This window comes from Canis aureus, chromosome 20 (assembly GCF_053574225.1).
Source record: "Canis aureus isolate CA01 chromosome 20, VMU_Caureus_v.1.0, whole genome shotgun sequence".
NCBI classification, from domain to species: domain Eukaryota; kingdom Metazoa; phylum Chordata; class Mammalia; order Carnivora; family Canidae; genus Canis; species Canis aureus.
Window position 1 is genome coordinate 37065658 of NC_135630.1, and position 16607 is coordinate 37082264.

General features: G+C 42.5%; 1 protein-coding gene across 9 annotated transcripts in view; it reads right to left on the reverse strand.

Moving 5' to 3' along the window:
* The window catches only part of CFAP221 (cilia and flagella associated protein 221), a 100149-nt gene that overhangs the window by 56022 nt on the left and 27520 nt on the right, over window positions 1–16607 (reverse strand). For all 9 annotated transcript variants that reach the window (XR_013359079.1, XM_077861393.1, XM_077861387.1 and 6 more), the window contains one exon: window positions 11843–11946. Coding sequence is in view for 8 of the 9 variants with exons in the window: in XM_077861393.1 (XP_077717519.1) it covers window positions 11843–11946 (104 nt within the window). In the remaining variant the exon portion in view is untranslated. The remainder of the gene's footprint in view (window positions 1–11842; window positions 11947–16607) is intronic.

Consider the following 16607-nt stretch of genomic DNA (forward strand, 5'->3'; position numbering starts at 1 on the left):
CCCTGTATGAGCTCTGTGGCTTGGCTTGCTACTTCACCCAAGCCTCAGTTTTCTCATCAGCAAAATGGGACAAGGTTTAAAGGAGAAAAGAATGTACAAGGTCTGGGATAATGCTAATTACTCAGTACACAGTGTGTGTCCTATAAATGTGTCCTTCCCAACATTTGTGCCAAACAAAATGAGTAATAATTTATTGTGTCAGGAAGAGCTCCTGGCTGGTCAGTTGGTGGAATGTGTGACTCTTGATATTGGGGCTGTGAATTGGAGTCCCACATTGGGCGTGGAGCCTATTAAAGAAAAAAGTTACAAAATATAAAATGTCAGGAGGCTCTGGGTAACTCGGTTAAACAGCCAGCTCTTGATTTTGGCTCAGGTTGTGATCTCAAGCTCCCTGGATGGAGCCCCACTTCAGGCCCCACATTGGGCCCCATCCTCAGCAGGAAGTCTGCCAGAGATTCCCTCTCCCCCTGCCCCTCTCCTGTGTGCTCTCTCTCTCTCAAATAAATAAATAAATTTTTAAAAAATAAATAAAATAGGGAATCCCTGGGTGGTTCAGCGGTTTAGTGCCTGCCTGCAGCCCAGGACATGATCCTGGAGTCCTGGGATCGAGTCCCACATCAGGCTCCCTGCAGGAAGAGGAAATATTTCTTGGAAAAAGTTATATAGTTGACTATGAATCATGACAGCGAGGGGCACTGACGCCCTGTGAAACTGAACACCCATATATAACTTTTGCCTCCCCCAAAACAACAAATAGCCTACTGTTGACCCAAAGTCTTATCAATGACATGAACAATTAATACATATTTGTATGTATGTTCTGTGTATTATAGGTAATATGCTTACCATAAAGCAAGTCAGAGAAAAGAAGATATTAAAAGAATCATAAGGAAGAGAAGATACATTTGCAATTGTGCTGTACTTATTGAAAAAAAATCTGCATAGAAGTGGACCTGCGCAATTCAAACATGTATGATCAAAGGTTAACTGTACCTGACTCATTTGAGTTCTAAAGAAGGAAGACGCAATTGCCTCATGATGCCAAGCCACGGATGAGTTTCCCAAAGCACTAGGTCTTTCTTTTTGCAGCACAAAAGTGCCAAATGCAGGAGATTCTACTAGTCAAAACAAGGGCTGGGCTGCCTCTGGGAAGGTCTATTTTAAAATTTAGGCCCAGGGGAGCCTGGGTGTCTCAGTCGGTTAAGTGTCTCCCCTCACCCTCTCATCCCCAAACCCCAACCCTGCTCATAAGTATGCTCTCTCTCGGAAGAAAAAAAAAATTTAGGCCTGGGGACTTTCTGTAAAGGGGTGAAATATGAGCGCTGAGGCTTTCAGTTACCAGTGTTCACTTCTAAGTTTCCCTGGGGAAGAAACAACTTGCTCAGCTGATGCAGAAGTGGGACAGATACTGCTAATTACCCCAGGACTTATTTTATTTATTTATTTATTTATTTATTTATTTATTTATTTATTTATGAGAGAGAGAGAGAGCAAGGGAGAGAAAGTGCACACACACAGATGAGAGTAGGATAGAGAGAGAGAATCTCCAGCAGACTCAGTGCTAAGTCCCCCTTCAATCTCACAACCTTGAGATCGTGACCTGATCCTAAAGCAAGAGTCAGATGCCTAACTGATTGAGCCACCCAGGCACCCCTCCTAGCACTTATTTTAATCTTTAATTCCCTTCTCTCTCCAGCAAACCTTGGTGACTGAAACCAGAAACAATCAGTAAAATGGAGTCTTTGGGGATCTTTTCCTCCCTGACCATCAAATGGCCAAAATGCAGACACTGGGAGCAGGAGCAGGACAGCCTGGGGGCCCTGCCCATGCTAATGGAAGCTGAGGAGCAGTCTGAGTAGACGGATGCTAGGGAGAGCCAAGTCAGGCCAGTAATTCATTTGCTGTCAAGCTGTAACCTGCAGGCAGGGAGCAGTGAGTGCAGCACACATGTATTACATGGCCACCGTCCTGGGTGCTGTCCAGCACACAAAGAGTTCTGGGAGGCCAGAGAAGCTGTATGGGTTGCTTATCACTGAATTTAAGAGCTGCATGAGGCATCATGCACAGCGCCTGTATTTCCCCATCACCTAGAGGGATGCCAGGAGCTATGTCCCCTGTCCCCAGCCTCACCAACCCTTCAGTAAAGCCTGATTATGCTACCATTTGCCATCCAGGCCAAGCTGGGCTTCCTTCCTAAGGCACAGTCTGTGTCTCATTGGTGCTACTTCAACCCACTATCCCCTTAGGAGCACAATGAGGCCATGCCACACCCCCTGCTGAAAACCCTCTCCTGGATTCCCTCCCAGCTCAGAACCAAACCCTAACTCTTACCCTTCTCAGGTCACTGAGGCCTCTCCAGCTTGGTCTCCCTCCACCTTCTTCCCCTTGGGTGCACTGTCCACACACTTTGGGCTTTGGGGCTTCCCTCAAATGTGACCCTGCTAAGCCTGTTCCAACCTGATGGCATTGGGAGCTTCCTCCATTTGAAACCATCTTCTCTGGGTCCTGACCACCAGATAAGAGCAGTCACTTGGTCACATCCCTGTGTATTGTTTTTCTTCACAACCATTTCTACCCTGGGCACTATCCTCTTGGTGTGCCTGTCTCTCTTCTCCATACTGGGACCTCAGAGCCGGGAGCAGGTCTGTCTTGTTCCTGGGGCAGCCCAGCGCCTACCACAGCACCAAATGCACAGCAGGCCCAGAGTGCTTAGTTCTAGAATGAATGCAAATGTAGGGCCACAGGGCAGGATTAAACCCATCCACAGGGACAAACAAGCCCAGCAGCATTTCTGGTACAAGACAGTGAAGTGGAGCTATTTGAACTTGACTACCCTCCTGTAAAACTCAACAAAACAACAAGAAAAAAATGTTTAAAATGAAAGAGAAAGAAAATCTTCTGTTAAATGAGGGAAATGACTATACTTCCAAACCCTTGTACAGTAAGGTGTAGGAGAGAGAGCCGAGAAGGCAACAGATTTCCCCAAGGGTAAGAGGAATGGCCCTGAAAACAAACACCTACCTACTCTTTGTTTTTTTGTTTTTTATTTTTATTTATTTATGATAGTCACACACACACACACACACAGAGGCAGAGACATAGGCAGAGGGAGAAGCAGGCTCCATGCACCGGGAGCCCGACGTGGGATTCGATCCCGGGTCTCCAGGGTTGCGCCCTGGGCCAAAGGCAGGCGCTAAACCACTGCACCACCCAGGGATCCCCCTACCTACTCTTTGATTAAAGTGACAAAATAGGGAATGTGGCTGGACTCTGGAAAAGTGGGGATTAGGACAGAAGAGATGTGACCTCAGCATCCTGGAAGAACAGGGAGACAGCTTTAGAAGTAACTATGTTGACCTGACATTTCTATTGTTTTAGACCTGGGACTGGAAGGCTGGAGGTGACATCATGGGGACAGAAGGGAGGAACTGACCACACAACGGCAGCACACAACACTCATGATGACTCACCTGGCCCTTGTGAGCCTGGGGGGGGGGGGCGGGCAGCAATGGGAGATATTCTCCCAGGATTCAGGAGACCCCAGACTGTGTGCCAGACCCTGGCTTCCAATCCCAGCTCTGCCCTTGGACAACTTATCTAAACACCCCATGCCTTGGGTTCCTCATCTACAAAGTGGACACACTAATAGCATAGACTCATAAATACTGTTGGGAGTATGAAATGAGTGGTGCTGATGCTTGGCACATTGTAAGTGCCATGTAAGCATCAGCTACTATGATAATTATTATCACCATCATCATTCCTTTCCCATGTTATTCTTCTGCTGGCAGCAGGTCCTACTCAAAGGTGAGTAAGATGCTGAGTAGAACCAGTACCAAAAAAAAGGTATTTTTTAAAGATTTTATTTATTTGAGAGAGTGAAAGAGAGAGACTGAGAGAGACTGAGAGACAGAGAGAGAGAGAGAAAGAGAGAGAGAGAGAAACAGACTCCCTGCTGACTGGAAGCCCCATGTGGGGCTCAAACCTGGGACCCAGAGATCATGACCTGAGCCAAAGGCAGACGCTTAACCAACTGAGCCACCAAGGTGCCGCTAACACAGTTATTATGCATAAAAACTGCAAATTCAAAAATTAATACACTTTGAAGGAGGAAAAGGACATGAGTAAAAGCAGGTGAAGAACACACAGCACAAGAGGGATGACCTCAGAACTCAGAGGGTTCACCAGAGTCTTGAAAAAATTATAGACAGCCTGATCTTGCCACAGTGAGAGTCACCAGTTTCAAGGAAGCAACAGTAGAACACACTAAAAGGAGATGAAGAGAGAGTTGGTGGCACTTAGGAATCATGCAGAAAAAAGAAAAGGAACAGTCACTGAGGTAGACACTGTATTAGACAGAACTACAAAACCCCCACACACATACATATATGCACATGTATGGAAACACAGGCAGAGCCATGGCAGGCAGGAATGAGGAATCCACACAAAGTTAAAAAGTTAAATTAATTTAAAGAAGGTAACAGGGGCACCTGGGATGCTCAGTGATTGAGCATCTGCCTTAGGTTGTGATCCCAGGGTCCTGGGATCAAGTCCCATATCGGGCTCCCCACAGGGAGCCTGCTTCTCCCTCTGCCTGTGTCTCTGCTTCTCTCTCTCTGTGTGTGTATCTCTCATGAATAAATAAATAAAATCTTAAAAAAAAAACAAGGAAGATAACAGATACCAAGGGCAAGGGTAGCCAACACCTACATATAATTTATATTCCTGAGCAAGAGAACAAAGCAAATAGAAGATTGAAATATTCCTAATTTTAATTAGTTGAAAAATTTCCTCAAATAAAGAAAGTCCTTTTTCTCCACATCACATGCACATGCCATGGTCAAGGAAAACAAATGATACAGAGCAACACCAATATGTATCCTGGCAAAGTACTTAACTTCAAGACTGAAACAAAAACAAAAGCAAAAAGAATTCTAAGGGCATCCAGAATTCACCTTGGGTGGGTAAAGATTCCAGGCAGCCTCTGAATTCCTAGCACATTCAAAGTAAAGAGCAGTTGAGCGATGTCTACCAAGTTCTGAGGGGAACAGAATTGTAAATCAAGACAAGTCAAGTTGTCCTTCAAGATGACAGACGGCAGAGACATGGTCAAACATGTAAGCATCCTCGGTATGTAGCCTCCGGGAATTTATGGTTAACAAGCTGCTGGATTACACAATCCAGACAAGCCAGGAACGGAATAGACAAAAAACTTAGAATGGAGAAAATGTGTATCAAAGAATGGAGGTGACACCCAGGTTCTACTGAAATAGAAACTAAGTAACTGTGGCATTTCTGGTCATAAGACAGATGCAAATGCTGTAAACCCAGATAAGGTTAGATAATCTCACGGAACACAAAGCCATTAGGAGGGAGGGAGGGACAGTGTGTGGATGCTACCTCTTTCCTTTCTGCACTGCCAAGTTTCTAGCTGAACTTCAAGTGTGCAGCTGAAGACAACAGTGGTTCTGTCCTCTTAATGTCTTTATAATCTCTTTTCTTAATTTGAGCAGTAAATTTTAAGAATATCACACATACCAAGGAAGTTCATCAATTCCTTTGGCTTCACCATTTTTTAAAACCACATCAAGTAACACATATTTCTATAACAAACATACTTGATTTTTACAAAGCCACTTCTTAAAGAACTATTTATGTTTGCTCAACCCACTATCTCCCACACTTATTTACACCCAGAGCTTTTCTCTTCTTTCTTTCTTTTTTTTTTTTTTTAAACTTTGTTGTTGCTATTACCCGGTTTTAGGTATATCATCTTTTTCAGACCAGCCCTGTGGGACCCACAGAAAGGCCTGCTCTCCTGCAAGCAAAGCTGGCATTCCCTTTCAGTGTCCTGGAAGATAGGATTTTCCAGCAGGATTTTCAAGCCATCCCTGAGCCTCAGTGGGACTGGCACTTCTGGATGAGCAGCAGAGGTACTGAGTTTGGTCAAGGTACAGGAATTGGTCTCTGGGTGAGGTTCACTGAACCCTGCTGGCCAACTGAACTCAAACCAGGCCAGACAAATGGTCATCTTGAACAAGAGATACCTAGGGACTCTGAAGGCAAGAACACACAAGGCCTGGTTGAGAGCTATTTTTAATCTCCTAAATTTCCTCTCACAAAATAGAATTTTCCTAAACTCTTAGTCTGTAATAAAGTTCTATTTGTTGTCCTCTCCTGTATCAAGGTGTCCTAGCATCGTTACTCTTCCAGTTTAGGGGAGAAGGTGAGAGCTTGAGTCTGGAGTCAGACAGACCCTGTTGCCTTGAGCGTGTCATCTGGCTCCCTGAGTCTTGGTGTTGATGGCTGTAAAAGGCAATGCTACTATCTCCTTCCTCATAGGGTTGTGGGATGCAATGGGGAGGTGCATGCAATATACTTAGCACAGCGACCGTCACGTGGTTAACAATTAGTAAATGGGAGCAATTATTAGCATTAGGCCAGCACCCTGTGTATAACCACTGCCACCCTCAAGGAACACAGAGTATCAGGGAAAATACGGCATTGCTACCCATGTGACAGAGTCGCTCAGAGCCTGTGCATAAAGAATTACCACCTGCCTGTCTAGCTTTTCCTGCTTTTTTCAGAATGCTGCAATAAATCAATTATATATGTCCTTAAATAAGAGGCTTAGGGAACTCATTTGCATTTGATGTATTAACTGTCCCTAATTGTTCTCACTTACTCACTATTAAATTTTGCGCTTTAAAAAGTCATAAAAACATCTGATCTCTTGATTTTACTTCTCATAAGCATTCTATTCCAACTTGGCATATCGCTTCTGGCTCTTCTCTGGTTTGCTGAACTAGAAGGTGATCAGAAGCACTTTGCTGGTATATTTTACTCATTTCTATCACTTGCCAAAGATATAGCTGTATGTCTCCATTTCTCTATGTAGCCATATGATCAGTATTCTTTTCTAGGATGAAGCTATCCATGATGGTCCTAGCCACCAACAAGAAACATTTTATGGGGGCTTCTTTTGTGTGCTGAAGATCCAAAGACTGTACCATCGTCTCGACAATCCTGGTCTGTCCCCTGCACTTATACAACACAGGTGCATAGTGAGGTGGGTAGAAGAAGCAGGGGCAACCTTCCCTATTCATATTATGGGTTTGCTCATAGATTCCCAAAGGCTTCTGGAACCTGCTGGTAAGGCTTATAATATGATAGAATACCTCAGTCTGGGGATGGGGAAGGGATGGGGAAGAGGGCCCTTGGGAGAAAAAAGAGGCAAAAAAGAAATGAGTTAACACTCACTTCCTTTTTTTTAATATTTCATTTATTTATTCATGAGAGACACAGAGAGAGAGGCAGAGACACAGGCAGAGGGAGAAGCAGGCTCCACCTGCAGGGAGCCCGACGTGGAACTCGATCCTGGGTCCCCAGGATCAGGAGCTGGGCTGAAGTCTGCGCTAAACCGCTGAGCCACCAGAGCTGCCCAACACTCACTTCCTTTTGAAACCAGTAAATGCTGGGGTATGAGGAGCATCTTGGAAGGTATTGCAGGAGTATGAATGAATCCGACTGGGATCACATGATTGGACTAGGAGTCAAGTCTTTATGCTCCTCCCGCAAGAGTAGGTATACAGAGGTGCCTTGGACTTTGACAGGTCAGCTGCAGTGTTTATGGCATTCTAGTGCTCATCCCAGGGGAAGGGAAGCTGTTCTTTGTCAAGATGTGCTGTCTGCTGGGCCTATAGGTAACACTTACAAACAAAAAGTAGTGTAGGTCCAAAGAAGGGGAAGAGGTACTGGGATTATGCCCAAATCAATATAAAATTGTCATAAATTTGCATTTCATAAGAAAATGCAAAATATAAAATTACTTATGATGGCTGATGTATTCCTTGGTAACGAGAAAAAAGATAACAAAAGTATTAAAACTTTCTATAAGAACTCCACGCAAAAGTCCTCAGGGACTCTTGCTTAACTAGCCATTTTATGCTACAATTTGCTATTTATATGAATTGTATGCATTCCTCCTGGTGTATGTGACACCAAGCAAATGTCCAGGATCTCAAAGTTGTCCAAAGTAAACAAGTCCAACAATTTTGTGTGGCATTTGGCTGTTCTCCAACACTAATAAGATCTTGGCCAAAGTCATGTAGTGCTGGCTCTTCCAAAATGATCAACAGAGTGTTCTTGATGTTTTAATTGCATGTGATTTCTTGTCAGCCATATAAAGAAGGTCACAAAATCCTGTACCTCTTGTCCCCAATCAAGAAGATCTTGGCACCATCAGCAGATCCAGCTTCTGACAGCTGTAGTGCACTCATGCATCTTAAGGATGCCCGGTGGGCAAATGGCCAGTTGAGTTAAAGTCGGGGGGGGGGGTACTATGTCAGATTCACAGCTTGTAAATGGAATTAGCTTAATTCAAATTTTTTCATTTGGCAAGCCTGAGCACAAAATGCCTGGGAGGCATGGATAAATGATGTTTCTCATTCCTAGAGAAGATGTTGCTTTATAACCCCATGGACCACAGATGTCTCCATGGGGTGTAGACAATCAGTTACGAAAATATGCCCAAGAGTATGTATATTTATACATCCTAACTGGGTAAAATCTGCCCATGGTGCTTTGTCTATCAGGGCCCAATGTGTAAAATGGGGGCAATAAGGAGTTACTGGCCAAAAAATGATCCATGACTGTCCAACCGTATAAAATCTATGAGTCAAGTCAGATGCCTGGCAAGTCGCAAAAGCCCAGAATCTGCCTGGGCCACATACCAGCCGAACTGCATTCACTGTCCTTGCAGTCAGAGCTTTTTACTGCAGGTGGGTAAAAGTCATTGTAAATCCCATAGCCTCAAAAAAAAAAATTCCCATAGCCTCAAAGATGTATAACAGGTGTATATAGAGACCTCAACAAAAGGAAACCAAAGCAAGAAAGTGCCTGAGAGACCAGTGGACCAAGGAATGCACTAAGCCTCATAAAATGACTCCTGAGAAGGCTGAAGGATCCAGCTTAGACCAGCTTGTAAAGCCACATCAGCAATGCCATCCACATGATGCAGAACATTTAATATCATAAAGATGGGGTCTCCATTGTTAAAGAGCCCTGGCTTGTTCTCATTTGTTCGTTCATTCATTCACTTGCTTGCTCGCTTACTGTCTTCCTCCTTCCCTCTCTCCCTCACTCATGCCTTCACTTGCATCACACTCTTCTGATTTTCCTCCTAGGTCTCTGTCCCAGACCCACTTCTCCTTGGTGTCCTCTGAGGGCCAGTGTGTCCAGGGCTTGGTTCTCCATCCACTCCTCTTCTCTAGCTAAACCCACGCCTTGGGCAACCTCATCTCTATCCCACAGCTGTACATTCCATCAGTACCTAGGTGACACTGAAATTTATGCCCCTATCTCACACCTCTCTCCTGTCTCCAAACTGGTATATTCAATTTAATTTCACTTAAAGGAGGAATTTAAAAGACATGCAACAAACCAATCACTGGGAACAACCAGAAAGCCTATCAGATGGATCAAAGTGCTCATGGATCACCCATTTGTCTGAATCATGTGGCTGTGCAATTTATAATCTGAGGACTCAGAGAAACGCCTGTATGATTTTGAAGTGTTTTGTGTATAGTTGTCATCCATCTATGTTCAACACTGTATTTGTTTATTGTGTATGCAGTCTTCAGATTTTGAATTGGCTGTGTTTCAAACGCTTTTAGTAGATTAATACTCTGTATCCTGGGACATAGTTCTTTGTAGAAGTACAGCTTGGCCATAAGAATCTCTAGCTTGCTTTCAAAATCTCCCTGCCTTTTCCTTGTCATTGACACCAGCTCAGTTCAGGCTCTCAAAGTCTATGTGATTTCATTCCCAACACACTGGTTTCCTGGTCTCTTGCCTGTATTCACTTCAGTCACCCCTGCACACTGCAGCTGTGCTGACCTTCCCAAACAACAGGTGGTTCCCTTCTGCCTATGGAGCTTAACAGAATTATAGACCATCAAGTGGGGCAGGATCGTTTAGATGAACCTAGTCCAGTGATTGCCAAACACCACTCCAAGGAATGTCCCCATCAGGATCACTGGGGGAGGGGGGGGATGCTTGTTACTGGCACAGAAAACCAGACTCATAAATCACTGGGGATGGGTTTTTTTGGCTTCATCACTGTCTTAAGTGTTCAGCATCTTGGGGTAGTGTCCAACTCTAAGCCCCATCTGCTGACTCTCCTCTGCAACACCCACCAGTCTTCACTGATGGTGAACTAGCTAGTGAATAAAACACCAATTCCATATTTGGGCATCTTTGATGATGCACCAGGAGCTGCCAGGCCCAAGGCTTTTCCTTTCTACACCATAGGGATTCTTCTTACTGACACATCTGGCCTTCCTCCAGTACCTTTCTCTTCTCCACGTTCCTACAGTGACCTGATACCCTTTTACCAGGGTTTATCTGGATATGCTTAGTGTGTGTCTTTCAGGGACAGTCCCAGGGGGCCAGGGTAGTCTGATGGCCTAGAGTGGGCCAGGAGTCTCTTCTGTCTTGCTATCATCTCTTAAGTCGAGTCTAGACTAAGATCACAGGAGATAGCTCACTTTACCAACTTACCTCCTAGGTCAAATTCTTACAAGATCTTCAGAGTTAAGGTAAAAATTCAATTTTATTTTATGAGGCAGTACACAGACTTTGGAACCAGAATGTCCAGTTTCAAATCCTACCCCTGACACTTAACTGCTGAGTGTCCCTGGACAAGTCATTTAATCCCTTGGTGCCTCATTTCTAGGTCTATAAAATGGAAAGAATAATTATACCAATCTTACATAATTTTGGTATGGATTAAATATACATGTACTTATAAAAAATGTATCTATATCTGTCACTTGGAATAGTACCTGCACATAATAGTCACTAAGTAAGGGCTACTATTATGATTCTACCAAAAGACAGTGAGAACACCAACTATAATTAAAAGCAGAAATATAATCTTGTTTAGTATAATTCTGGTAACTACTTATTCTCTCTTTTTAAAGCCTAGAAATAATAGAGCTTCTCTCTGGAAAGAGAATTGAGTCTTGCTTTTACAATATAAATAGTAAGCTATATTGTATTTCAAAAATCTCAGAATGGCTCCTGGTTCTCTAATAAATAATCTACATACATCTCATAATTTAGAAGTAATTCAAAATTTCTGCTTTGAACACTCATAGATGTACTTGGAATCAGGATATTAATGGCTACCTACCCAGACATTCAAAAACAAAACTATTTTTGTGTTCATAATAGAACACTGTAGACAGATATTTCAAGCCCAAACCCAAACATCAAGAGACAGATACTGGGAAGCAGAAGCATCACTTCAGATGGAGATTTTGCTTTCAAAAGTTCTGAGCAGCATTAGGATCTATGCCTTTTGGGGCAGGCAAAGACAGACTGCATGCATGCAGTAAATTCATGACAGCTTCAATTATATTGAAAGTTTAGTTAGAGATAGTATTCCCATTTTATCTGAAATTGAATAAAATGGATACACCAAAAAAAAATAAAATAAAAAAATAAAAAAAAATGGATACACCAAGGATACACCAAGAGCCAAAATTAGAATAGGAATGGTTAACTTCAGATTTCAAGTTTTGGTCTTAGAAGAAATTTATCTGGACACTATTATAAATTATCTGCATGATACAAATGATCTCAAAGTGTCCTCACTCTCAAGTGTCCAATCCCAATTTACAATATGTCAGACACATCAAATTTGTTATTGTTACACATGTGAAAATATCATATTGAAATGTAGTTTACTCTCTTTAATAACTTGAGGCCTACTCTCCAAATCCTCTTTGATCTGAGAATTCTAAGGAAATTGGAAACTTGAAATCTTGACTGTCCTTACCTGATACTGGGTCAATAGTGAAGGCTTCATGAGACTGAACCAAAGTGATATGAAACTCGAAGTCTACAGGGCAGTTGCACTGCAAAGGGAGAACATATTTTTTGCTGCAAAAAAAAAAAAAAAAAAAAAGGAAAAAAATTTCTTTATAACTAGTTCTTTTGATATCAAGTAATAGAGACTCAAGCTACATAAAAACAACCACAACAGGGATTACAATCAACGCAGGTATAATAATTCCTGGGTGCCACCTATCACACATGTGTCCTAGATATTAACTCTTCTGATCTCATGATCATCCCCACTTACAGACAAGGCAAATGAAGCACAAAAGAGGGTAAGTGTTGTGCCCAAGGTGACTCGGCTAGTTAGTGGCAGAACTGGGATTCAAGGCAGGTCAACTGTGCCCAGTTTCTAACACTCCAAGTACTTCTGTCCACACTGCCTCTTGTGTACTGTCAGGTTTATCCTGTGGATACTGTGAGTGACAGGGAAAGGGCTTCTCTGCCACACAATGGGCTCCAGGAAACCTAGGGAATGCTGAATGAGCAGGCTTTATACAAAGAAGCCTGAGAAGCCCCTGGCCTTTGCAGAGCTTGGACCTAGACCGTGTTAAAGAAACCACACTTCCAGTTGTATTTGACCGCAATGTACCAGAGACTCCTTGTTTGATAGGAAGGCCAACAAGCAGTAGAGGACCTGGACAGCTCCCTCTCCCAAGACAAGTCCGACTTCCAAGTGTGCTTGAAGTTGTCCCTTATGGCACTGTAGGAGTTGCTATGGCTGTGGCATTTCTCAGAGAGCCCTGAGTTTCTCCTCATGTCTTCTCCTTCTATCTAGGGGGCCAGAGTTTGCAGGATGAGTGAGGTATGGAGAAGCTGAGTTCTCTAGTTGTCACTTGGCATCCCACAGATGCAGAGCTGGGACAGGTGACCAGAACTCCTTTCAGCAGCTGGGCACTGAACTCCTCCCCTAACAGACTCAGCCCTGCCCTCCATCCCTGCCTTTCCTTCTGCCTCCTCCCTTATCTACCTCATAACTCCTGTGCCCCTGCAGTCCATCTTGCCCTCCTGCCCATGGTTGGTCCCTACCTCTTAACATTTTGATGAAAGCCTTCCTGCCAAATGCCCTTCTCCCTCTCATTTTCCAGTCCATGTGGAAGAACGTGACTGTGATTAGGTTCAGCAGAGCTGCCAGGCCAGCTAGCATGCTGCCTTCTGGGTGGTGCCCATCCCGACCTAGTCTACCTGGAAACTTCTCCTGTCAGGACACACTTCCTTACCTACCTGTCTAGTAGGAGAGTCTAAGTCCTATGAAGACAGAGCTGAGCCTACTTGCTTCTCCAGCATAACCTCAACAAAATTCCAGAGTCCTGCACAGGCCAAGTACTCAATGAATATTTGTTGGAGCAAAGTAAAATAACTCTTTTTCAGTAGTAATTCTGGGGATACGGTATAGTTCAGATGTGGTTTTAAAAATTATGCCAAGAACATTTTTATTTGGCTTTAAATTCATTATCTTTAAAAAATTTATGGACTATTCCAAATGTAAAGAAAAATATAGAGAATAATGTAATAGAGATCCCTTTACTCACTGCCAAGCTCTTGAATCTTCTGCTTTGAGCAAATCAGTGTTTTATTTTTAAGGTTTTTTTTTTTTTTTTTTTTGAGAAAGAGAGAAAAAGAGAGAAAGAGAATAAACAGAGGGGAGGGGTAGAGGGAGAAGAAGAAGCAGATTCTCTGCTAAGCAGGCAGCTGGACATGGGGCTTGATCTCAGAACCCTGAGATCATGACCTGAGCCTGTCAGAGGCTTAACCAATTGAGCCACCCAGGTGCCCCCAGTGTTTTATTTTTAAAGAAATAAAACATTACAGAACACTTGAAACTCCCTGTACACCTCTCCCCATCTTCTACTTCATCCTTCCCCAAGGGTAGGGGAAAGGATGTCTCATGCCCATGCATTTTATAACACCACAACATATGTAGGTACTCACAAAATACATAATATTGTATTATTTGTTTTCAACAATATCGCTCTAAAACTTGCTAATGCTGCTTAATGCTATCTTTCTGAGATTTATCCACAATAATCAATTTTTATCTACGACACATGAAGTATTGTTCATTCATTTTACTAGTGAAGAGTATTCTATTCCATGACTATATCATTCTTACTTACCTACTCTTTTTTTGTTTAAATATTTTATTTTTTTAATTTATTTATGATAGTCACACACACACACACACACAGAGAGAGGCAGAGACATAGGCAGAGGGAGAAGCAGGCTCCATGCACCGGGAGCCCGACGTGGGATTCGATCCCGGGTCTCCAGGATCACGCCCTGGGCCAAAGGCAGGCACCAAACCGCTGCACCACCCAGGGATCCCATTACTTACCTACTCTTGCTGAAGGGCATTTAGATTGGACTTTTCCACTATTGCAATGGCCATTCTTGTGTGTGACTCCTTATGGCTCTGTACCAGAGCTACCCTAGGTGTACCCGAGAAATGGAATTGCTGGGTATTAGTAAAGTAAAATGATCAGTTTTACTAGATATGGCCCAAATGCTCTCCAAAGCCCTTTTACCGATGTATACGTCTATTAGCAGCCTACGAGAGTGCTTGTTGCTAACTAACACAGGATTTTCAGACATTTTAACTTCTACTGACCCAATGAGGGTGAAATGGTATCTCATTTTATTTTCATATTCATTTTTCTGAGGTTGAACTTCTATTCATATGGATCCATTTGGGTTCTCTCCTTTATCAATTACCTGTACAGATCCTTTACCTATTTTTCTGTGAACTTGTTCTGTTTTCTTATTAATTTGTAAATTTTAGATATTAATTTTGTCAATTATATCCAGTGATATAAATTCAAGATAAGGGTCATTATATAGAGTAATCTCTTCAGCCAACAGTGAGATGAGCCCTCCATAGGCTTTTTAACCAAGCTCATAAATCCTGTGCTCAGTCAGGCTCTCTATAAGTACCTAGTCCATTTTAACTCTATGAGATGCTTCCTAATTCTGAAACACAGAATTAATGAATGAAGGTCATTACATTTTCAAGCCAATTTACCCTAATAGACTCTCGGGCCCCACTGAACATCAGCTATGCCACAGCACTGGGGAGATAAAACTAACAGTACAAGTTACAGATGCCCGCCAAGAAGTGAGTCTTGGGCAGTGGTCAATGTGAAGTCTAAACTGCTCAGACATGATCTCTGAAGATCAGGCCAGTAACTCTCATAGCCACCAGAGCCAGATAGCGCTTGGGTTGGTAACCCCAGTGATCTACTCAGAGCTGCCCATGGGGGTAAAGCCAGCTACTCAAGAATGTTTTTGCTAAGAGCTGAATATTTGCATTTTCCTGAACTAAAACAAAAAAAGACTACTGGACTTTTTATATATCCCCAATTTTAAACTAATTTGAGCTCTGATAATTCCCATAGAAAAGGTGTCAAGGTGTTTGTTTAGTGATGATTACATGAAGCCAAGTTCCTGATGCATTAACTAGTCTGGAAAAACAAACAATTCCTTAAGGGCACAGAATTCCAAGTAATCTGATTCAGAATGAGACATGGCAATGTAAATAACACAGATTTGCTTTCATTACTGCAGCTCATATTATGGAAGTTGAATAAGCATAGATGATCACCATAATCATAAATCTAGCACAGTCTAGATGAATTTGGGTCACAAGGAATTTTGACAAATATATGGTTTGATTAGAAAATTTTCATATTTGAAAAAACCAGGATCCTGTTAGAATCTAAGAGGACTTAGAAATTCTAAACTAGGAACGCCTGGGTGGCTTAGTGGTTGAGCATCTGCCTTTGGCTCAGGGCATGATCCCGGGGTCTTGGGATTGAGTCCCACATCAGGTTGCCTACAGGGAGCCTGCTTCTCCCTCTGCCTATGTCTCTGCCTCTCTCCTGTGTCTCTCATGAATAAATAAATAAATAATATTATAAAAAAGAAATTCTAAACTAAATACGCATCCTAAATACCATTAAAACTGATCCACACTGAAGAAACATGAATAAATACATATATCTTATGCCTATGGTTCCTCAGGCACAAACAGGACCCTGAGTTCTCCTAACTTTGAGGAAGCAGCCAGTTAAAATATCAAAGCAGATATAAGCAGGTACTTTTGAAGTTAACCACAATTTTTATCCCCGTTACCTTATCATTTAAACATTTTATCAGTTATGCTAAGGCTACATATAAAGTACTTTTAAATGATGTATAAAAATATACCAAGTTCTGGGCAGCTCTGGTGCCTGAGCGGTTTGGCGCCGCCTTCAGCCCAAGGCCTGATCCTGGAGATCCAGGATCGAGTCCCACATCGGGCTCCCTGCATGGAGCCTGCTTCTCCCTCTGCCTGTGTCTCTGCCTCTCTCTCTGTGTCTCTCATGAATGAATAAATAAAATCTTTAAAAAAAATGCCAAGTTCTATAAAAGAATTATTCCCTATTTTGAATAAAATTCAACACAAACCACTTATTTTTTTACTATCTTTAAAATTTAAACTCAATTAATTAATATAGAGTGTATTATTAGTTTCAGGAGGTAGATAGAGTTCAGTGATTTATTAGTCTTATATAACACCCATTGCTCATTACATCACATTTATTTTTTTAAATATTTTTAAAATCTCTACACCCAATGTGGGGCTCGAACATGCAATCCTGAGATCAAGAGCTGCAGATTCCACTGAATGAGCAAACCTGATGCTTTCCAACCCAAACCTTTTAAATACT